This window comes from Sarcophilus harrisii, chromosome 4 (assembly GCF_902635505.1).
Source record: "Sarcophilus harrisii chromosome 4, mSarHar1.11, whole genome shotgun sequence".
NCBI lineage: Eukaryota > Metazoa > Chordata > Mammalia > Dasyuromorphia > Dasyuridae > Sarcophilus > Sarcophilus harrisii.
Window position 1 is genome coordinate 249639955 of NC_045429.1, and position 25762 is coordinate 249665716.

General features: G+C 31.3%; 1 protein-coding gene across 2 annotated transcripts in view; it reads left to right on the forward strand.

The window, feature by feature from the left end:
- KHDRBS2 (KH RNA binding domain containing, signal transduction associated 2) overlaps window positions 1-25762 on the forward strand; it is an 847635-nt gene that overhangs the window by 331515 nt on the left and 490358 nt on the right. For both annotated transcript variants that reach the window (XR_004233669.1, XM_031964686.1), the window contains exon 3: window positions 14878-14994. Coding sequence is in view for 1 of the 2 variants with exons in the window: in XM_031964686.1 (XP_031820546.1) it covers window positions 14878-14994 (117 nt within the window). In the remaining variant the exon portion in view is untranslated. The remainder of the gene's footprint in view (window positions 1-14877; window positions 14995-25762) is intronic.

Sequence of the window (25762 nt, forward strand, 5' to 3'; positions counted from 1 at the left end):
ATTCTGTTCAATTCACCAATCATTACTTCGTACAAGGCTTTCCAAGTTTCTCTGAATCCATTATTTTTGTATTTCTTACAACACAATAATGTTCCATTATATTCACATGCTTTAATTTATCACCCATTCTCAATTAATGATAATCCATTAGCCCCAATTATTTGCTACAACTATAATTGCTACTGTAAATATTTGTTTATGTATGAATTCTTTCCCTGTATCTTCTATAACATTTTTCTATATTTTCATTCACAGTATCACTGGGTCAAAAGTTCTTTAATTTTTCAGAGTTTAGTTCCAAATTTGTTCATCACTTATCTCTCAATCATTTTCAAAGATGCTAAAATTTTGGGTAAATGATCCTCAATATGTGCAGAAAAAGTAAATACAACTAATCTGCTATGTTTTCTCTTTTTAATTACCACTTTCTTTACTAAATTTTCACTGCTTCTCTTTAATCAACTGTCCTATAATTTTCACAGGAATTGATAGTAAGCTAATGTATCTATAGTTTGCAGGGTCTACTCTCTTCCTGTTATTGAAAATGGCTCCTCAGTGGTCCTGTGGTACCTTTTCTCTTTTCCATAACGTTTCATATTTCAACGAAAGTGACAGATTTTTTAAAAATCACATCTATCAGTTTTTCAATATTTTATGATATAGTTCATCTGGATCAAGTTACTTTCAATTCATCAAAGAGAGTTACACATGTTCTTATTATAGTCTATTTTTTCTTCTTCACCAACTAATTTTTAAGCTTTCTTTTTGTTGTCATTTATGCTGGAAATATATGGTATATGGGTTCAAATAATGCCTGCAATGGTTGCCAGTTGTCATTTTCAACAGCTTAAGCTAATGGAGCCCTAAATTCCTTATGTATAAAATGGGGATAAAAGTAACTCTGTATAAGCTTATTGTGTAGATTAAGTAATTCTTAAGGTTCATTAAGTGTTATTAAATGTGCTACATAAATGACTACTATTATTATTACATTAATGATCATTCATTTTAAAATTAGCTCACCAAACATTAAAATCTATATTGGATAAGTCATTTCATTAATATAGGGAACTTCCTAATTGAGGAAATTTCCTCTTCTAAAGCTGGTTGACACTTTTTTTTTTCTTGTCAGTTGGTCAGGATACTGAAAAATTAACTGACTTGCTTAGTCAAGTTGTGAGGATTGTCAATGGTAGAATATCATTGTCCACCTTTTAAAGATTTTTAAAATTGTTACTCTTATTTTGTTATTTAACTATTCTTTTATTTAACTATTCTTTTTTCATATTTATGTTTCCTCTTACTAAATAAATTGCAAATTCGTTGAGATTGAAGTTGTGCCTTATGGTTCTTTGCATTCTTAATAACGAGCAGGGGTTGAGGTGTGGGAAGAGAGATTTATTGACTTTAATTTCATTTGAAGGGAAAAGAAAAGGGAAAACTCTTAAATAAATAAAGGGGGGGGGCGAGGAAAGAATCACAGCTGGTAGTCAAAACTAATAGTAAATTATTCTCCTGTATATAGAATTAATCCTGTTTTACTTGGATTTTTGTATACCCAGTGACAAGTTGCCTAGCACATATTAGGTGCTTAATATGTGCTCCTTGGTGGATTGACTGTATCACAATTCATTAACTTTGTCATGGTCATATCTGACCATTGTTAGGAGCCTTTACAGTAGATTTAGTGATTCATCTCTTTAATCAATGAAAAATATTTTTCAGTAATACTTTCAGCTTAATGCTTTCCATGACAACTAATATTCAAGTTGTAACTACATTATTTTACAAAAAGATCAGTAATTTAAGCTTCTTCATTTGATTATATTCAACAAGTATATACTAAATAACTACTTTGTTCTAGGCATTGGATATAGTACTAGGAATAGAAAGATGAAAAAGAAGAAAAAAATAGTTCTTTCCTTCAAGGAACTTACTTTGTTTTGGGATAGGGAGCCCCTGAACACAGGTAAAAAAATACAAAGAGGAATTGAGAAAAACCTCATATAAAGGATATGTTGAACTGTGGAATTCTAGAGACTATACAAATATAAGAACGACTGTTTCTTTATCTTTTTTTATCTCCAATACCTTGTATATAGCTAAGTAATATTTAAGAAATGTTTGTTATATACAATAAAACTTAATTAGGAAAATCCTGCCATATTCATTTCCTAATGTATTTACATTTGTTAACATTCACTTACATCACTGCTTGAGAAAGTCAATCATGTAAAAAGTCTGGGTTACATACATAGTTGTAATTTTCCTTTGTTTTTGAAGCATACCAGTATTGAACACTTTTAATATATATCATGAAACCTTAATTAGATTCAAGTTAGAATTCTTCCAGAAATTAGCATCAAATAAACTTAGAGAAATTATGTCAAGTATACTGTCAAGGGAATTCCTAGCCTCCCCAAATTAACTGTAAATCCTTCATTTAAACATTTCTTCTAATCTTGTGAAACAAGTTAATATTTGCAAATTAAATGAGTTTCTTTTTAAACTTATATAACATTTTGTAACTTTGAAGTTTTAAAAAATGTTCCTTTTAACTAATTTTAGCTGTGTCCTTTTCTTTACTATTATCATTTTCATGAGAGAAGTGAATGGATTGAAAAATCAAGTGTAGTGAAGAGAATCACAGTGAACAATATTTTTGAAATCAGGGTTTGATTTCCAGTGTCAATTCTGCCATTCACTTCTTAATGTGACTTTGGGTAACTCATTTGGGGCTTATATCTTATTTTGCCTAGATTCAGTTCTCTATCTTGCTTTCTTGCCATCTCCTATCTGTCTTGCATCTATTCCCTCCCAATTTCCTCAGGAAGCTTGGACTCTGAACCTAAATTAGGCTTTGAATCTTATAGGTTAATTTTTATCTTATCTTTTCCAGATTTAGGCCTTCACTTTACTTATCCATCATTAAATCATTGCTCCTCTTTTTTGTTGTCTTTAAGTTTTTTGAATTTAAGTTCTTCACCTGTGTGTGTTACTACTTGTTTTTTTATCCTTAGATTTTAAGGTAGTGCCTGGAATGAATAACTGCTTAATTAATGTGGCTCAGTGGATAGAGCACCAGCACTGAAGTCAGGAAGACCTGAGTTCAAATCTGATCCCAGACACATAAACTTCCTGGCTGTGTGACCCTGAGCAAGACACATAACTCCAATTGCCTCAGCAAAACAAAGTATTGTCTTTGGTACATGGGATGATCCATGATTACTGCCTTCAAGTGTTTAAATAACTGTCAAGTAGATTTGTTCTGCTTAATTGTAGAGGACAGAACTGTCACTCAATGGGAAGAAATTTTCAAAGATTGTCAAATTAAGCTTGATAGGACAGAAAAATTCTTTACCATTAGAATATGTTTTGTCATAAAGGAAAGATTTTCCCTTTCTTCATAGAGTCCTTAAAAGAAAGGCAGATTAAGTATTACCAGTTGTGCTGTAGAGATGTTGTTTTTCTAAATGTTTCTTGGATTTATACCAATCTCTGATAAATCTTTGAAATTTAAAAGTATATGATTCTTGATATAAATACAAATATAAAAACCTCTTGCCTTTAACCAACTTAGATTTTATTGAGAGTATACATTATATTCACAAGCAAATAAATATCATGATACTTTTAAATTAATTGAACAGAAAGTTGTTTTTTCAGATGTTGAGTTTCTAAAGGCAGGGTGAATATTGAATATACATTAGTGTCATAATGTAGATGATAATGATCAGTGACAAAAAAAAGTGCCTTATAGGAATAAAATCTTAATGGTTGTTTTTACTACTTCTACTACTTCTCTTAATTTAATAATGTTTGAAATTTAGAACTCAAAAGTTCCCAACCTGGTTATTTAAGTACCCTTTGTCCATTATTTGCTGAAGTTTAGAATTAGCTATATTAAAAGTATCTCTTAAATTTTTCTGCTCAGTTTGAAATGATGTGAAATTGTGTTATGTATTTGCTTTTTCTGGGAAATATGCTTTCCTACCTTTAGAATTCCCCTGAATATATTATTTGATTTTTTTTATTCTTGGCAAAATATGAAAATCCATTTTTAGAAAAAAGACTGATTAAAATTTCTCAAAAGGCTTCTTGATGTAAAACAGTTATTACAAAATCACCTTTCATTGATTTCTATCTAAATGAAGCTAACACATGGGTGAAACTTTTTAAAATTAATTTAAGAAACTTAAAAACTGAAAACAGCTGGATGTGCTTTTTTAAAAGCATAAAAAAACTTGAAATTTCTAAGTTTCTCATTTGTGGAAGAATGTACAGTAAGTTTCTGTTTAATTGTTTGAACAATTTGTGAAATATTCTGTTATGTTTAAAAGAAAAAGGTTAAAACTTTTGGTGTAGTTAGGTTAAAATTTAACTTACAGAATTTCCCATTATTTAAAAAATAGCTTAAAATAGCTCTTGCTTTCTTTATGGGTATATGAGATATTTGAAACAAAAACTTAAGAATGGCATACTTCATTCTCATGTGAAAATACCCTTTTTTGAGGAAAGGATAAATGAGAAATTTGGGGGCCTAGAGTAATAAACACTCTTTATGTCTATTGATTTCAGATTTATTTGGAATTAACCATGTATTAGAGAACATGATTTGCCACATTAAGATCCACAATGTAAAATGTTCTAAACCTGGAGTCAAGAAGACTCCTCTTCCTGAGTTCAAATTTAACCTAAAACACTTAAAAGATATGTGACTCTGGACAAGCTACTTAATTCTGTTTTCCTTAGTTTCCTCATTTGTAAAATAAGCTGGAGAAGTATATCAAGAAGTACTCTAGTATCTTTGCCAAGATTATACAAAACGGGATCACAAAAATTTGAATATGACTGAAATAATTGAACAACAAGAATTGAACATGCTCACCTAAAATCATGCTAACTAATCATAAGTTTGATAAATTAAAAAACACATAAAAAAGTCATACTTATCTTTGATGCTTTCAATCTCAAGCTGCCCTATATTGCTGAGCCTACAGATAAAACTGTTGGATGCTGAGTTGAATTTGCATAAATAGATTAGAAAATTAAAGAAAGGGTGCAAATCGGTTTGAAAATATAAAGTATGCCCAAATATAGCTGGTTTGACAAAATAACAATTGTAATTAGTGTATTTTGGACACAGAAAATATTAAAAGTACATAGATTTTTATTGGTTTAAAATTGTCCTCTAATTCATCATCAAATCCAGGCAAATTATTATATACATTAGAGATACATAATGGGAAGAATTCTGGATTTTTAGTCAAAAGATTTGTTTTTTATACCAGTTTTCTTATTCTCCTTATTTCCTAAATATGTCACTTTACATCAGTCAATCTGTCTTACCTATAAGTGTTTCAGTCAAAAAAGATATATAAGATATAAGCATTAAGGTCCTTGCCAATTAAATTCCAAAATATTTTTACTATTATTACTTTCAAATAAAATGTCATATTATTATGTCTTTGTTTTCATGTGTGTATTGGTTACATAATTGGGGTTAAGTAACTTATTCTCAAGCTACACAGTTCATAATTCTTAAGTGTCTATAGTCGGATTTGAACTCAAGTATTTTTGACTTCACAACCAATATCCTATCCTCTGCTTCATCTGTCTTCCCTTGCTTTTGTTTTGTTTTGTTTTTAATACATGTGGTTTTACATCTCTTAATCACTTTAACAGTCCCCCATTTTGGATTTCCATTTACTTAAGGACAAATTCTAGATATCTTTAGTTATGTGTGTAACTGGCCTTCTGTGTACCTTTGGACAGATATCTTGTCTTTTTCACTTGAATCACTCTCCTATCTGTGTTAAAGTCTTTGAATGTCAATTGACCAGGATGAGGTTAAGAATGACTATAGATCATTAAAATGTTATACATTACTCTCACATGAGCAATCACAATGATTTGGGGATTAAAGTATTCTTGTTAATATAAAACAGCTAACTGAAAATAAGGCTGAAGTCACAAAAGAAACCACTTACAAAGTGACTTTGGAAATGACACTGGAAAAGAAGGAAGGAGTAATCTGACTTCCTAACTGGGAACAATTAGGCCAAGGGAGATTAAGCCCAAAGTCATGCAGATATTATGTTGCCAAAGTCCCAAAATAGTTCAGTGTAATAGAAAGAATGACTATTGCTATAATAATATTAAGATTTGGTATGAAAATATGATCTATTTTCAAAACACAACTGTAAATCTAACTACATAAACAATGAGTCTCAGTTTTACTTTCTGTAAGAGGGGGATAATAATGGCATCTTTCTCACAGTATTATTATAAGGGTCTAATGGGATTATATGCCTTATCTTTAGGCAGAAATTTATGCTATTTATATGTTAAATTATAAATTAATATGTGATTTAAAATATCTTCTATTTTATGTAACCAATGATGATATATGATATAATTATAAATATTTTATTAAATTTATTATTATTATTATAGTTTTATTTTTTATTAGTGTCCAAATAGTCATAACTATATAGAGTTAGAGTCTAGACTTTTTATTTCATGATACAGAGGACCCCTGAAAGAAGATCTTTCCCAGCATCATCTCTCCCATTTATTATTAAATTGTCTAAAATCCAATGAGAATAAGTGACTTTCTTAGGATCTTAAAATCATTTCATGTAATAGAATGTGAAGCAAGGTTCTTTTCATTCCAAATCTGGCACTAATCACTAAATCAATGCTATCCCATGTTTTGTTACAGTGGATTTTAAAAACAGCTTTCTACTATAAGATTCTGTACTTGAATATTTGAAGTTCTCATAGCTTCTCAGAATTGATGTAATTAAATTCTTGATTAAACATTTTCAACTTTTTTTTCTTTAAGAAATGAGAATATTTTCTCTTTTGAGATTTTGTGGCAAAACAGTTCCATCTAGTGGAATATTCTTCAAATAACAGACATCAGGACCCTTGGACTGAGGAATAATTTGTAAGGGGCTTCGCCGATAGTCTCAAACTATTTGTATGTTCAAACAGTACTCCATTTTATAATTCTTTTACATTTTTGCTTTTGCATCATCATATAGAAAATATGTTAAGATTTTGTCATAAGACAATAGGTTAGACATCATTTTTGAAGGGCACCAAAGTAGATTTTTTTTCTTTTTATTAATAATTATCAATTTGGAAATAGCTCCCTATGTATGCCTTTATTTATGTTTTGAAATTTATACAGTAGGGAATCTTAATAAAGGAGTAACACAGGTGTAATGTACAGCTTAATTCCATTATAAAATAAATAATTCCAATATAAAATAAAATATTAAATTATAATAAATTTAATCTATGGAAGTTACAATATCTCATAAAAATGTATTTAAAACACAAAAGCCAATAAACATTTAGCAGACTTTTTAAATCTTCACTGACCTAGAAAAAATTATTTATAGTTTATTTGAACATATTAAGAGTCCTCATGGGTTTTTCATATAGCACAGAAAACATCTTAGTTCTATAATGAATATGCAAAATTTTGCATAACTTCACAAATGCAGGAAACAGATGCTCAGTGACTTTAGACAAGTATCTTTCACAGTTGAAATCTTTGAGGAGATTGAAATTATTCTCCATGTTTCATTAAGTCAATTATGTTAGAATAGTAAAAGCTTTTGTCATTTAGATAAGATAATTTAAATGTCTTATAGTATGAAAATAAATTTTCAGATAAATTCAAATAATTGTTCTTAGTCTCCAATGCACTTTGGCTTAACTTAATTAAATATGATTTTTCTAAACAATGAACCTATATTTCCAGTATTATTGAACACATTAAATATATAAAACTCAATTGTTTCTTTTACTTCATATTGTCAGTTACCAAATCTTATCAGTTCTTTCACATTTTTCCTATTCTTTTTTCCATTACTGACTCCTTGGTTCAAGACAACAATATCTAAATCAAGTACTGTTGCAAACTACATCTATCTGTTTGGCTCTTTGCTTCCTCTCTGCTCTAATTCATAAATGCCAAACAGCCAATATTTATTTTGTTTTAAACACAATTTGGATCATACAACTCCACTGTTCAAAATATTTCACAGGCTCTTTATGAGCAACTGAATAAGGCTTAAATTCTTTAGACTGACATTTATAGCCTTTCACAAAATGTGCATCCAATCCATTTTGGAAAGAAATAAAGAAATATGTGCAAAATCTCATTAAATTGTATCATTTGATCTGGTGATTCCATTGCTCAACCTAATCAAATAGATATAGAAGAATTAAAAAAAAAATTTAAAAATATGTTAATAGTAGTATTTTTTGTTATATCAAAGAACTGAAAATTAAGAGGCTGCCTAATCATTTGAGAAATTGCTGAAAAGCATACATATATCTTATGAATTTAATGAAAGATTATTACACCATAAGAAATTATGAAATTTGAGGTTTAAAATCAAATTAGGAAAACCTAAATTAAAGGAGGCAGAGTGAAGCAAATAGTCTTAGAAAACAACCTCTGCTCAATGCAGTGACAATGCAAGATCAAAAGGACCAATGAGATAATATAACTAACCCATATGATGACAGAGATATGATGGACTTCAAGTGAAGAATGAATCAGGCATTACATGATTGATGTGGGAATATGCTATTGGCCATGAATGTTTGTTATGAGTTGTTTTTCTTTTTTTCTTTTTAAATTTATGAAGGATAAGATAGATATCTATGTGTTGGTTTCCTCACAAATGAAATAAAAATACTAATAGGAGATTATTACTGAACCATATTTTAAAGTTCAGAACAAAGTAGCAGAAAAGTCATAAAAATACAGAGAAACATAAAAATTTTAATTCCACATTGAAATTATTACATGTGTAAAGAATGACTTCTTTTTACACCACAATTAAATTAATCAAGCAACCAAGGGATTAGATAAAGTTTTAAGCATCAAAACCAACTGATTTTCATTGCATTATATTTTCAGAGTATGAAGATCTTTCACTTGGTCAAGAAAATTTGATTGGCTGAAACAATAAACCATGATAATTAAGGCTATATAAAGGTAATGATAATCCCAAACTATTCAAGTCAAATATGTGTGTGGGGAAAGAATTTAGAATTCTAGTTTGAACCAAATCCTTGAGAAGTCCCTGCTGTTGAACATTTCCTTATGATTTTTATGTGAAACTTCTCATTCATCATTCTCTAGGATGTGAGCTTCTTGAGAGTAAGAACTGTTTTATTCTTCTATTTAATTCCCCAGAACTGAACACACAGCTTTGTACATTAATAAACTTGATAGTTTGTAAATTTACATTTTCCCTTTCCCCATCTACCTTTTCTTCTTTTTTGTATATCTACCCCATCTCTTCAAGTTAATATTCAGTGATACAACCCCAAAGTGCTTAACCTAATGATTTGCATTGTTTAATAAATGCTTAAAAAGTCATTTTAATAAATGAAAAGATGAACAAATGAATGTGTGTGTGTGTGTGTACATATTTAGTACCAGGCTTTAGACAGGATTTGCAGCTGAGTCCAAAGTGAGTGTGTATCTGCATCAGTTTTCATTCTGAATCCAACATAATTTTATTTATCCATTTATGACTCAGACAAGCAGGAATTTTTTTTCCCTAGACATGAATTCAGAAAAATGAAAATAGACTATGATGAGAAATAGGCATATATTTACATGAGTGATTATATTTTCACCTAAGCAACAAGTTATACTATTGTGGGAACAAATAATAAAGTTTTTTGACTTTTAATGTAGGAGAATAAAAAAAAAGAAAGAAAATATTCTAGGACATAAAATTCTCAGTTACTAACAAAAAATTTAATCCTACTGTGGACACCAGTAAATCAATCTGTTGACATAATCTTAGAGAGTCTTCTAAAACTCAAGAAAGGTAGCATGACATACAGTTATAGAGCTAATAAATGCTAGAAATGGGTTAAGTAACTGACACATTGGAGGATTTAATAATTTTTTAAATTATTAATTGTTTGATTCTAAGGCTATTTCTAAAAAATGAGAGTTTTCCAATAGTAAACACTATATAAGCATGATGGGAATTTTCATTAGATTTTGATTATCACCAGTAAAAGGATATGGATATGATCAATCCCTTGACTCTTTCTTGATATGAAGAAACATTCTATTTACATTTATATGGGGGAAAATATAATTTCATTTTATTTTACATGATCATTAACTTAATTTTATTTTAAGAAGCATGGATTTAGTGTCCACAATATGTTAGTCATTATCCTAGGTTTTGAGGATAAAGAGAAAATCAAAAATAGTTCAGGCTATCATAATTGAAGGAAAGAGAGATAATTACCAGAAGAATCAGGAAAGAGTTCTCCAATGAAGGGGATCATAAGTAAAGCCTTGAAGGAAATTCAGGTTTCTGGGAGATAAATGTTAAGATTGAATTTATATCAGCCATAGAAAACAGTTTGCACAAAAGATTAGCGACAAGGGATGTAAGTGAAAATGGCCTACAGAACTGATTATAAGTCTTAGAGATGACATCCTTAATGTTCAATTACTCTTGCATAATTTTCCATTGAGGATTATGCTACAGCTTGTTCATACCCACAATGAAGTCATCGATTTCATTTTGAGTGACCTGAAGCCTTAACTCTTTGGTTCATAGTCTTATGGTTCATAGGTCTTAGTTCATAGCCATTAAATAATTCACAGGCATGTCATTTGGCATCACTGGTAGACTACTGATCTTTTGTATCACCCCCACCTTGCTTTATACACATTCATCCTATTTGAATATAAGCTCCTTACATGCAAGGATAATATTTATTAATCATATAACCTTAACACAATGTTTATCACATATTAGGCACATATTAGCCCTATGTTTAGCACATATTAGGCACTTAATATATATTTACTAGGTTGGATGGAATATTTTAAAAATGTACTTTTTTGAAAGGATAAATTAAATGCACTATAAACCTTATATAATTCTTCCATTCTTTTAGTACCCCCAAATAAGGAGAGATCCAGACTGTATAATCTATCCTCTTTTATTCTGAACATAGTTTGTTGTTTGTCTACAGTTTTGGTAGAATATAAATATACTAATGTATGAGTTCTATGGATTGACTATCCAAGTTCACATCAAAATCTGAATAATAGGCATTTATTCTCTGTTTTTCTGTATAGAAAGATCTAACAATTTTATGTATAAAAATAACTCTAGTAAGATATCATTAAATAATTTGATATAAATAATATAAACAAGTGATATAGAGCATTGAAATTAAGTACTCCAAAATAAAAATAAATGCTTTGCAATACATTGGCCTCAATTTGTGGGATTTGCCTTCCAGTTATAATTAATTGTCTTCCGGTCAGTAATACAATGAGTTTAGGTCCTTTGAACATATACTCAATAAAGCTCAATAAACTTGACTTTATACTGAAAGAGTAAATTGTCTAATAGTGAGAAAGTGTCTTGAAATGTGCTAGGTATCAAAGGAAAGCTAACCTTGGTTGTATATCATCCATAAACTAAACAAAATTAAGACTGACTTAAGATCATAGTTAAAGCTCCTATATGAACAGCAAATTAAAAGATTAGAGAGATTAATTTGTCCTTGACTACCTGCTTATTGATTTTGTTTTCTCACTAGAGACTTTAGATACATCAAGGAAAAAAAATAACCAAGAGTTAGGTTTTTGTTTTGTTTTGTTTTCACAATTAAAATTTTTCTCATAATTTTCTACTGAATTTCTCCCCACATTTTATTCCAGAATATTCTCCCTTATATGAAAGAATACAAAAAGATGGAGAAAAAAAGTTTGGCAAAATCATTCAACATATTGATAAAGAGTGATGTTCATCATAAGCAGTGTTTCAAATCCATGATTCCTCACTTCCATAAAGAAACAAATAGAAATGTATTCCAAGAGTAAGTTTTTAGAGTAAAAGCTAGATTACAAGTATAATTAATCCCTGACTTATATTTCAACAAAAGTCATTTAGATATACTATAAAGCTTGTAATATAGGCAGTCATCACACAGATTTTGGGACTGTCAAGCATATATTAATATCTTATATCGAGAATTGGGGAAGGTAGAAGTTAATTATCAAATGAGTAGATGCTAGAGCCATGAGTAGTGATAAAGAGCAGGGCTTCTTAAACTTTTTTTCTATTTATAGCAACAACACAACACATATCTGATTCTCCTTCACTATTGTATCACAATTATTTATATTGTCTTTTTAAGTAATCAATATGCATGGTCTTGCTAAATACTTAAAAGGAAGATATTTATCTGCTCATATAAGAAATTTAATTAGACATAGGATGAATAATAACTCAAAAAGTTTCATCTAAGATCCAGAATTCTGACAGTTGAAAAAAACAAATAATTTACCAATCATGCATTAAAACAGTTGAGGAGAATTCGTGAACAATATATATTTTAATTGAAGAATGAAAAGAAAGATGTTTGCCTAATAGGTGGGAGTGTGAAGATAAACACATTTTTAAAAATATATTAGAATAATTATGGTGAAAAATTGCTGCAGTCATCAATATATTTGCATAGTTTAGGGATATTGACTGCCCAAAATGCAAATGGTGGGAAAACAAATTCATCTCATTGATAATGTGATTTTTAGGATGTTAATGCAACTATAGAAAATATAATTCTAAGTGCTAGTAAAGAAAAACTGAGTTAGACTGAAGTATTTTAAATTGTAGAATGTAAAACATATAAGGAGTTATTAATGACTAGAAATTTATTTAAAAAACAAAATATTGATTTTAATGTTATAAAGTATCTAAGAAAGACTCTCACTGAGGGAGTATGATACAATGATGATCAGTTAGACTGGTCTAGAAAATTCCAAGAGAAGTTATGTCATGAAACAAAAGAAGAAAAAATAAAAGGAAGGGATGCCTCTCTTTAAAACAAAGAAACCTGGTTTCATGCTTGATAAGGTTGCTTAGGCTCCAAAATGTAGATCTGTGCATAAATACTGATAAGATTTGATTATAAATTGTAAGTGAATATTATTCTTTGTCTGTCTTGGGTCCAGGCAATTCAAAACTTGTGGGGTATGTTCCTGAAATGGAGTCAAGCTATGATGAATCAGATTTTAAAACAAACAAAAAAGAATGAAAATAGAAAATGATATTTCCAACCAGATGACTGACAACAAACTTTCTTTTTCCCACAGAACTGATGACAAAACTATATTTAACCAATTATATATGATATTCCTGTGCATTCCATAATATCAAACTTTCTAAGTTGCATAAAAATAATCAGGATAACATGATATAAAAGCACATCTAATTGCATTTTATACTAACTTTGAAGAATTTTCGTTTCAATAGTATAGCCTACCCTCCCAACAAATGCCCCTGTATGATTTGTTAAGACATCTTTGTGTTTTGCTATAATGGAAAACTTCATCACTCTGTGACCAAATTGTTGATGATACTCACACATGCAAAAAAAAAATCTACTTCTCATAAATTTAACTACACTTACCATTGGATGGCAGAAACAAAATTCATTACTAGATGCATATCTGAAACATTTCCATCTCTTTATGAATAAGAATTTTAAAGCCTTCTTACTATTTAATATAAAGTTGTTGTCTAGCCATGCTTCTAATATATTTTATTTTTGCAATTCATTAAACCAAAGGACTTTAGAACTGATTGGTCAGTTATATACAGGAGGCTACAAAACTTGGAATTAAAAGAAATTAATTCCAATTCAGATATTGACATTTACTAATTTTGTGACATGAAAAACATCAATGAGTTTCTCTTGTCTTCAGTTTTCTTATCTGTATGATTACGATAAGGAAATATTATTGCTACATATATAACAGGAAAATTTGAGTAAATTGCTTTGTAATTTTTATGACTAACTATCCTATATGATATGACTATGACTATTCATATATAAACACATATATATGTACTTATACAAATATATGTATTTAAATATAAATAAATGCACACACATACACAAATACAAATACATATACAGTAATCCTGACTCTTTTCCAAATTTGATTATTCATTTAAATTCTGTGCAATCTACAAATCTGAGAAGATTTTGATTTGCTTTCTAGTTAGTGATGAAACTTTTGCCAACATAGAGCCAAAGACTGTTTCCTGGATCATTCCACTAGAAAACTTCTTCCAAGTCAAAAGATTCATTTTTTGTTCTTCTTTCAGTCTAGTTTTTGAAGTAACTCCAGAATGTACCTAGCTGATTTAGCTTGCTGTCCGCAGCTCCATATTTTATCATGAGGATTTCATGATAGATATTCTTGATAGCTATCTGGTATGGACTTTGTCAACAGCTTTGATAAAATGCAGGTATGCCATGTCTATGGCATTGTCCTAATCTTCACATTCTGTGAAAATATTAATATAAAATGCACTATCAGGGAATTGTATTAATATTAAATTAGTCTACAAGAATTTATTTTATTTTATTTTCTGCATGCTCTATACTTTGATACATTTTTGTTTTAGGTTTTATTATATTATTAGTATAATAAATCTATTTTGATGCAAAGTTTAACCAAATTTTAAATATCATATTTTCTTATAATTTCATTTTGTCTTAAAAAGATTTTTAATTTATAATTTGTAAATGTCCATTTCTCCCTTTGAGAAAGAAATTGATCTTTTTTTTTTTTAATTTGCTCCATCATATTACAAGGATACCATTTAATGCACAGGAAGTTGTGTTTTACTGAATACACCTCAGAGACCTAAAAAGATCAAATAACCTCCCTAACAAAATAAGTATCTTCACAGTGATGTAGAGCTTTTTTTTTTAATTCTTACTGCACATTGTCTCTTTACTCCATCTTAAAACGGACTTTTTATTGATTTTGTTTCCTAGTTCAATTTTGTGGGGAAATTGCTTGGACCAAGAGGAAACTCCTTGAAGAGACTACAGGAAGAGACAGGTGCTAAAATGTCTATCCTGGGGAAAGGATCAATGAGAGATAAAGCAAAGGTACTGAACTTTGGGTTTTGTTATTTAACACCTACAGAAGATTAAATGTCATGTGGATTGCCAAATTTACATTGCTGCTGTGAGCTTCTCACTTTCAGTCTCTCATTCTTCCTCCTGAGCCTAGTCTCTGTGCTCTCTAATGTCTCCTTTGCCCACAACTCAATTATTCATCCCACTTCCCCAGATATCTTTCCCTCCATTTTTTCTTGTTCTGTGTATAGATTACAATTGGACCGTTGTGTCCTTTTTTTTTTTTTTTCTGTTTCCTGCAGTGTTTCTCCTAGTGTTCATTTTCTCTAATGCCCTAAATAGAAATTATATATCACATAACGATTTTCATTGTAGTCTTCTCCCATTTTCATGTCTTTGTTTTATTTCCACTTTGATCCTCTCATCTAAAATATTTTTCCTACCTATGTACAAATCCAAAAGAAACTGACTTTTTTCTTGAAATATTTGAGCCAAAATGACACCTCCTTGACCCCCCAAAAATTAATCCAAGAAATATGACAACCTTTATAGATTTTTCTATATAGTATCTATATTTTTCCTCATTATATTGATTCCCAAAGTAGTAGGATCTTTCTGTTGTTTCTATTTAATTCAAACCCTTCAATAAATAGCTTATCTTGAGAAAATTTTCTCTTATTAACATTTTCAGAAATTGATTATAATCCATTGTAAAAACTGATCTTTAATTATAGTATCAAAGTATTTATTTTTTATTATAGAGGAATTTAAAAGAAATTTAATGATTTTTTTTACCTTGAATCATTAGTAAATAAAATGGAATTGAGGTAAAGTTGGGGTTTTTTTGTTTGTGTTTCCCTATTCAGTTGTCATTAAAGAGATGAACATCCCCTACAGTAAACATTTTATTTATATTATCAAAAAAAAATAAGGATTTGAAATTAGACCAAGGAAATGCACAGGGACAAATCAATTTAAAATTTAGTCAGCAGTCATTCATATGTAATTTGGGAAGAAGGATGTTTGTTGAGTAAAGTTTCAATTTATATGGTTTCTTTGTCATTCTATTCTTATACATATTTTACTTTTTGATTACTTCTTTGCCAGTTTTTCCCATCTTCTCCCTTCTAGTAATGCCTCTTCAAATGGTGATTAGTATCTTTGCCCATCCCATTGAACACTCTTTGTTTAATAATTAGTGAAAAATTATTACATAGGAATACCTTATATTCATTTTTTAATATTCTGTTGTATATCATTTTATGCTTCATTTTCTACTCATGGAAGGAGAATGTACCAATTTCTTTCATGTATCCCAAAAATAGAATTGGGAATATTCCTTTGTTCCTTTATATAAATAGAAATGTGACTACTGGGATTTATACAAATTAATTTGAGAGTTTTATTAAGTTTGTAATACATGAATTGTAATTCTTGTCTCTCTAAGAATACATTAGGTGTATGAATAAATATTTGCTTATCTAGCAAGTTAAAAAAGCTGTTTTATTGAAATTATGTTATTTGTAATTTACTATTATCTCTTATTTCTTCTAACCCTACTACAGCTAATTATCTTGTACTTGGTTTACATTCCAGTTGGCTATGATTTTAATGACTGGATTTTCACTTTCTACAACATAAAGGAATACCAAATAAGCTGTTAAAAACTATAATTCATGATGATATCATATGTTTCTTAGAAAGCAAACAGACAAAAATATCAACATAATATCCTATGAAGAATTATGAAGAGATGGATTAGTAAAAGAAATCACTTGTGTTGGCTAAAGTTTAGACCTCCGTGCTCAATCCACTTCTAGTGACATGTGTTCTCGCCTCATCTGTCTTTTTATACCACTATAATTCTGATATCTATATTCAAAAACTATCACCTCTCTGCATTTAGGTCATGCTGAAATAAAATATTCTGTTGAGCTAAAGCATAAAATAAGAAGTTGCTGAACCCCCTTGAGAGAGAGTGCTAAGGGAATGTCTTGCTTTTACAAAAAAAAAAAAAAGTCCAAAATTATACCATTTCCCAAGGGGGAAAAATGAATCCTTGAGAAATTGTCAGAATATTTCATGCTAAAATGAATCAGTTAGCAGATATTCTGCATATACTTACATTGTGCCAAAAACAGTGTTAAGCACTATGAGGAAATTTTAAAAAATAAGCCCTAGAAGTGATTTATAGTCTCAAACTAATTATACTTTATTTCAGCTATGCTTTTTTTTTTTTTTTACCTCACTTGTCTGGATAATCAAAGAAAGTATGATTGCAAGGTAAAGCAATAATAGGAAAAACCCAATATCTGGTCAATTCTGACTTGTGTAGGCAGCCATAAAATTCTGAATATCATGTTTTAGCAAGAAAAAATGACAATTAAGGAAAGAAAAGTTTTAGGTAGTTGATAGCATAATGCAATCTTAGGCCTTAAAATCCAAGAGTTTAACAAGTTGTTTTTTTTTCCCTTTAATTATTTTGTTTGTCTGTTTCCCTTCTATTTCTTAACAGTAAAACTATTCAAGTAGCCTATAAGCAGAGATAAAAATACAAAAACAAAAACATGATATAACTAATAGTAATAGTTCCTTCATCAGAATCCTTATATTCTTTGTTCCATATACATCCACAGTCTTGACAAAGTTAATATCCAACTCTGGTTGTTTTCCATTTATGTGATGATGTGTCTCTCATCATATTATCAATGATCAAATCTTTTAAGTTTGTTTTATGGAGAGGAGTCAGTCCTGGAGAATAGTAAGGAGGAAAATGTAAAGGAAAATATAAAAATACAAAGCAAAATATTAGACCATTTTTAATTAAAATAAACTTTTTAGGTACATCAGGAAGTGAAATGGCAGCAGAAAGATAGCTTCAAAATTCAGGTTCATTGTGTACCATATGGTCAGTTCCTTTGAAAGAACCACACAGCTTGCATATTTCACTGGCAGTTAGCTCCTCAGGAGTCTTTGGGGTAGCTTACAGTAGTTTCAGATACAGTGTTGCTATTTTTAGTGGTGCTAATGGCAAAATTTGGTGAGGGAGAACAGGGAAGGTGCTGATTCTATGGGCTTCTTTTTGAAGGAAATATATAAGACTTGCATCATGCTATCCTAAGCCACTGCATAGAGATATAGAGGGAAATGATGAGTGTCTCTGGCATGTTGAATTAAGATAATACCTATCATATAAACTACTAATATGGAATATATTAAGAAAAGGCATGACATAGAGGAAAGTGAGCTGGATGCTCTGAGGACCTGGTATGATCTGATGGCCTTGGCCCAAACACAATCTCTCTGTACCTAAGTTTCCTCATGGATTTGGACTGCATGATGCTAGAAATGACTTCTGGTCCTTAATTTGTGTTTTTTTTTATTTCAGTTCAATTAAAGACTTAATGCTTTAATATGTCTGTGATTTTCAGTGAATCAATCAACTACCCTAGGATTCAATTTCTTCATCTATAAAATGAGACTATTAAACCAGAAGACATCTAAGATTCTTCCCACTAAATCTGTCTTCCTATCAAAGTAAAACTAACTAATGTTATTACTATCATTATAGGCAAAAAGTAATATTCACACTTTGATTATTGATCCTGATTCATCAAATAAGAGGATGTTGCCTTGAACTATGAAAATATTTTTAAATTTTTGGTTGTGCTAATAGAGAATTTTGTTTTAAAAGTCAAGTGAAGAGTTCTCCCATCATTTATATGCAATTGCATATGTATAATTCTGTTTGTAATAATAATTGTCATATTTCTCCAGCATTTAAGTTTTGAAAAGATCTTTATTCACAAATGCCTTATAAAATAGGTAATATTGTCAGCCTCATCTCTCATATTAGAAAATTGAGATACTGCAAGACTCAGAAACTTGTTTATTATGATAGAGGTGATGTTTCTCCAAAATGTTGTAATGCTTCTCAATTTATATTTATTCCTACATTAGATGTGTATATATAATTCGCATGCATATATAAATATATCTGTGCATGTCTTTCTACATTAAGACATATACATATATCTCCTGCTCCAGTCTCTCCCATGATCTTCATTCTTAAATCAACAGTTATTGTCTTTTTTAGTATTTCAAAACATGTTCTGGGGGCAACTTGAACTTCATATATTCATAATTGAATTTATTATCTTTCCACCAAAATTCATTCTTCTTCCAATTTTTCCTTTTTTGTAAGAGACATCAGTTTTTTCTTAATTCCCAGATTTGTAACTTCAAAAGTAGTATCATACAGTCTTCACTTTTTCTGACAGCACACATCTAAGAAGTTGTCAAATATTGACATTTAAGTTTTCATAATATCATTTCCATTGCTTCCTTTTCTTCATACAGATGCCACTTTCATTCAGGCCATCATCCCCTCTTTCTTATAAAGTTGCCTCTTGCACTTTTTTACCCTACACATGCTACTTCCAAAACAATTTTCCTTAAGTTTAAATTTGATCATATGACCCTCCTACTCAATTAATTACAGTAACTTCCCCTTGCCTCTAAGATAAAACTTAAATATATCTATTTAAATTTAAAACACTATACAACTTATCCTCATTCCCTCCTTTATAGTCTTACTGGACATTATTCCCTCTTTCACTGTATGATCCAGCCAAACTGACTTTTTATCTGTTCTTTATTCATCATACTGTTACCTTTCTCAGTGCCTTTATATGGATTTCCATACATGCCTAGAATATCCTCATCCCTTGCCTTGTCCTCCTAGCTTCCCTCTTCTTTAAGATGCAGTCCAAGGACCATCTTCTCTCTTAAATATTTCATGATTCCTCCACTTTGTAAAGTCTTCCTTGCCAAAATAATTTGAATTTAAGCATGTTATAATTTAGATTTATGCTACACTTACTTATACTTGTCTCTCCCATTGAACAGGATGGGGAATCTTTTTTTTTTTTTTTTTTTTTTTTTTTGCGCCAAGAGCCTTTTGAATATTTGTAACATCATTCACAGGTCATACAAAGTTATCAACTTAAAAATTAGTCTGCTATATTTGGTCAAAAAATTCAATTAACTCATGCACAATTTAATGGGATGGCTGTAACTGCTTCTTTTTTTTTTTGTAAAGCATGTGATGGTATTGATGCTCTTGCTATTCACAACAGCCTGTCCAGATTTGGGTTGATCAGTCTGTAGCATAGTTAACATTTGCAATGTTAAAAAAAAAAAAAAAAGCTGCTTGCAGCAGTTTGTTGTTCCAAATACAGGTGCATATTTCAATGCATGTTTCCTCAAAGTGGCAAATTATGTAACATTTATAGAACTCAAGAGGTTGTTTTACCTAGCTTTCAACTCATTGTTGCTTTACAGCTGAATGATTTCATATTGTAGGTTATCAAGCATATCAGCTGGTTCTACATTGAATGGTGCAGCAAAGATGTTCAATTCCATTTGTTTAATTTTCATTCTTAAATCTTTCATTAAATGCTTCAATTAGTTTCACATATTCAACAGAATATTCAAGTATCATAGAGGATTTTGTCTTTTCAGAGTGGAGAAATGAACTGTTATTCCTTTTAAGTTGTACTTTCTACAGTCTTAATTTAGCTTCAAATGATTCACATTTAAAAGACTCCTTGGGGTCTTGCAGCTTGAAATTCAACTCTGAAAGATACTTGGTAATGTCCACCATGAATGCTAGATCACACGCAGCAACTTTCTATTGTTGAATTTCCTGGCAGGTTTTCCGTTCATCTCCATGAACTGCTTGGCTTCATCCTGCACTTTGCAAAACCTCATGAGCATGTTCTCATCACTCAGCCATCACACTTCACAGTGATAAACAAGATCACTGTACTCCAAATCAAGATCAATCAGTAATTCCTTAAACCCTCTTAAACTCTCTTAAAGCTCTTAAATCCTCTGCTTTTGACAAAATTTACAAATTGCACTACTGCTTACATCACATTGTTGAGCTGCAAAGACAGTGCACAGAGACTTCCTTGGTATATGATGCATTCCCATAGCATTAAATCTCTTGAATTAAGTATAAGATGATTCAGTTCTTTCTTGTTTCATCATCACTGCATCTCCATAGTTTCTTAATGTGTATACTCCCACTTTAGTTGACACTGACTGTCCTCTCAGTCACTGATATACAATAATTGGCAGCCAACAAGGAGTATATGTGTCTGTCCCATCATGTACTAATAAACTCTTGTTTATCCTGTAATGTACATTGGAGAAAAATTGAAACACAAATCCTTATAAAAATGAATATTGAAAACAATATCCCCATGTATTTATTAAAAAGACTATTGAGAAAAAGGCCAGTAAAAAAGTTCTCCTATTTCATAAAAAGACCTTCCCTTCACCCTCCTTTGAAAGTCTGACCCACAGGGGGCGGAGCCAAGATGGCAGAGAAGGCACACCTCAACCTTCTAAGCTCTTCTCTACCCTCTCTATCAATATTATATCGAGCCTCAAAAATAGTCTTGACTGCTACAATTCGTAAAGATAAGAAGTAGAACAACTCACCAGCCAAAGAAAATCTGCAGTCTCGCCAAAAAAAAAGGTTGGTTCCGGGGCCAGGGGGGAGATCAGCATAGAGAGAGAGAAATTAGGTTCCGAGGAGAGCCTCAAACCAAAAGTGAAAGTACAGATCTCAGCACAAGCGTGCAGCCCCAACCTGCAGTATGGGGCTTTTCCTTGGGGCAGTTGCGATCCTGCACAGCAGGAGGACACAGCCCGGGTTAGCCTCCAATCTGCACAGTGGGGGGCTCGGCTTGGGGCCATAGAGCTTTCCCAGGGCCGATTTGCATCAGGCAGAGACGCTGGGGCAGAGTAGAGTTCCGGGCAGAGTAGGGTAGAATCGGCGGTCTGCAGTCAGCTGCTAATACTCACAGTCCCACAAGAGGCTCCGGCCTGGGGCAGTGACACTTTCACCCCTTAGTCTCTAGCCTAGGGCAATCGCTAACCCACACAGCCTTACTGGGCACTTCGATAGCTCGGCCAGTGCTGAATATACCTCCTGTTGGGGGAAGGGAAAACTCTCACTCAGAGCACTCCCAAACCTCGGAGCCGGAAATCGGTTTACATCTCTCCCTGTTCTGCAGAGGAAGCTGGTAACCCCCTTGCCTAGGAGACCTACCCTAAAGGCTTTAAAACATGAATAAAAAGATGAAAAGAAAGATGGACAGCTTCTATGCAGAAAAAGAGCAGGTCAGCAAACCTGAAGAGACAGCAAACAGCAAAAATGCATCAGACTGTCCTCCTTTACCTGATGCTCTCATAGAAGAGACCATTAAAAGTCTCAAAAGAGAGTTAGAAGATAAATGGGGAAAGGAAAGAGAAGCCTTACTAGAGAGCAACAACTTCCTGAAATACGAACTGGAAAAGATAAAAAATTCCCATGAAGTGCAGGGAAACAAAATTTGTGAACTGGAAAAAATAAAAAAATCTCAGGAAAGTAAGAATTGTGAATTGGAAAAAAATAAAGAATTCACTAGAAAGTAGGATTTGTGAATTGGAAAAAATAAAGAATTCACTAGAAAGTAGGATTTGTGAATTGGAAAAGACAAAAAACTCGCAAGAAAGTAGGATCTGTGAATTGGAAAAAGAAAATAATTCACTAAAAAAAAAAAATTAGTGAAATGGAAAAAAATTCCACAGACCAAAACAATACATTTAAAAACTCAATTGGACATATACAGAAAGAAGTAAAAAAAGCTAATGAAGAAAATAATTCTTTAAAAATTAGAACTGAACAAATAGAAACTAATGATTCGTTGAGACAGCAAGAATCAGTCAAGCAAAAACAAAAAAATGACAAACTGGAAAAAACCATGAATTATCTACTTGCAAAACTGACAGACTTGGAAAATAGATCTAGGAGAGATAATCTGAGGATTATTGGACTTTCTGAAAGCTATGATGAAAAAAAGAGCCTAGATACTATTTTACAAGAAATCATCAAAGAGAACTGCCCAGATGTAATAGAATCAGAAGGTAAAATAGGCATTGAAAGAATTCATCAAACACCTTCGGAAAGAAACCCTAAAATAAAAACCCCAAGGAATATTGTGGCCAAATTTCAGAACTATCAGATTAAGGAAAAATTTTACAAGCAGCCAAAGAAAGTCTGACCCACAATTGAACGTAATGTGAATAATCTAGAATATAGCAGAACTGTTGTAAGAGTCCTTTTATGAGTGAAGCCCAGTGCAATAGGAGGTTTAAGTGGCCTGAAAGTAATTTCTGTGGCTAGGGACTGCCCCATGGGTGGGATGCTGGCCATATCCAGGTAGCTTCGTAACAGGAGACAGCTCCCTCTGTGATTGGCTGTGTGTGACCTCACAGACCGTTTTTAAGCCCACCACAGCAGGAGGTTGCTCTCTTTATCCTGGGGTTACTGAGCCAGATGGATGTATAGCTGAGAGAAGTAAAGAGCTTGATAGTGAACACATGGGTCTCTCTCTTTTTTTTTTTTTTTAATTTAATAGCCTTTTATTTACAGGTTATATGCAAGGGTAACTTTACAGCATTAACAATTGCCAAACCTCTTGTTCCAATTTTTCACCTCTTACCCCCCACCCACTCCCCTAGATGGCAGGATGACCAGTAGATGTTAAATACATTAAAATATAAATTAGATACACAATAAGTATACATGACCAAAACATTATTTTGCTGTATAAAAAGAATCAGACTCTGAAATATTGTACAATTAGCTTGTGAAGGAAATCAAAAATGCAGGTGGGCATAAATATAGGGATTGGGAATTCAATGTAATGGTTTTTAGTCATCTCCCAAAGTTCTTTCTCTGGGCGTAGTTGGTTCAGTTCATTACTGCTCCATTGGAAATGATTTGGTTGATCTCGTTGCTGAGGATGGGCAGGTCCATCAGAACTGGTCATCATATAGTATTGTTGTTGAAGTATATAATGATCTCCTGGTCCTGCTCATTTCACTCAGCATCAGTTCGGAACACATGGGTCTCTTACAGACCAGGTGTTCACTTTAACAAGTCAGGGCATTATGTGAGCAAGTACAATAAAGACTTTAAGTGTGCACATGGCTTTTCTTGAGCATGCTATTGGTTATTAAACTATGATTCAAGAAATCATAGCCAGAGACCTCTGAAGGCCTCAGAGGAGGTGAGTTGGGTAAAATTAGTTGACTCTGCAAAGATTAGTTGCCAGAGAATTCTCTGATCCTCTAGGAATTAGGAGAGCTTGGCAATGTAAAATACCGAGTAATGCTAGCTAGGTCATTGGCAAATGAAGTGACTGCCCAGGGTTAAGTAATAAATGGTATTTTACAAACTATTACTTTTTTCTTCTGAAACTGACTACCTTCCCAATGTAACCCCTTATCATAATAGTTATTTTTGACTTATGTCACACATTTGTTTCATATTGAGCTTTCAGTCCATTAAAATATTCAGTTTTTTTTTTTTAATTTTCAAACTAACTAGGAACAGAAGACATGGTTCAGACAAATAGCTAAGAAGTGGATTGAAATATTTTAATACAGTGGAACTATGTATAAATTAGTTATTGATTCCTTTGTCATTTTCATTGAATTTCAAATTTGAAAGATTCATAGAAACAGATAGATGACAATTGATAGATCCTGGGCTATTCCACTAGAGACTCCATTCTCTATTGACATCCAGCCCTTTTGGTTTATGTCAAAGAAGATGACTGAATCCCTATAATGCACCATCATCTAATCCATATTCTCAATCTTATTCACAAAAATAACATGAAAACCTTTGTTGTATATTTTGAGAAATTATAGTTAAGCTGTTTTTAAATCTACAATTCCATTTTCCCCATCAGAATGATAAATTCAATTAGTTTGACATGACTTGTCTTATGAAGTTTTGCTGTCTCTTTGTGACCACTGTCTTGTTTTTACTAAATGATCATTTAGCTTTTCTTTTATTTGGGAGACAAAAAGCAAGAGAAAAATAGAGTTAATGTATTTTCTTTCTTTAATCAATTTTCATTATTCCCTTCACATCAATTGTGGTCCTATTCTTTCTCTGAACTATTCATTATCTAGTTAACTGCTTTTCTCTAATCTGACTTTTAAGAAAAATACAGATTCTTGTCAATATTGCACCTCATATTTCTCAATAGAAACAGTTTATTCTACCATTTAGCTCTTTTACTACCATTTTTACAGATATTGCAATCTTTTATATTCATCCTGTGTTGCTTGTTATTACTTCTATGTTTTAGGCATATAGTTTAAAAACCAGGTTGACTGATAAGATCCCAATTAGCCCCATTAGTCTCACTATAGATCTATCCTTTTCTGCCTTACTAAAGTGTTTTCTTACATACTCAAAAATTCATTCATGAGACAGACTTGTCTTTTCTGGTTTGACCTCTATATCAATGGTACATTACCTGCTATTTATCTGATACCTTTGAAATCTCCCACATAATCTCAAATGCATGTTATTCTCTGCTCAGTTTTCCTTTCCTTTGTCACTAATGTTAAGATGAAGCATTCACTTGCCACAAATGCCTTCCACTACTTATACTACAGTAGTTAATTCCTTTCTTTTTAAGTAGAATCAAGACTAGAAGGCCAGTTCTTTCATGATTTCCATTATCTTTGAAGGATAAAATTATCATTCATTAAGACCAGTAAAACACCCTTGTCAAAGAGAGATATTTCCTTACATTTTTGTTTTGATAAAGCAGAACTTATATTTGGTATGTCTTTTTCCTGCATTGATAATACAATCATATTTCAGTAGTTTTTTCTCCCTTTAATTCAATTTTTTCTCATTTACCTATAAGCCAAGAAT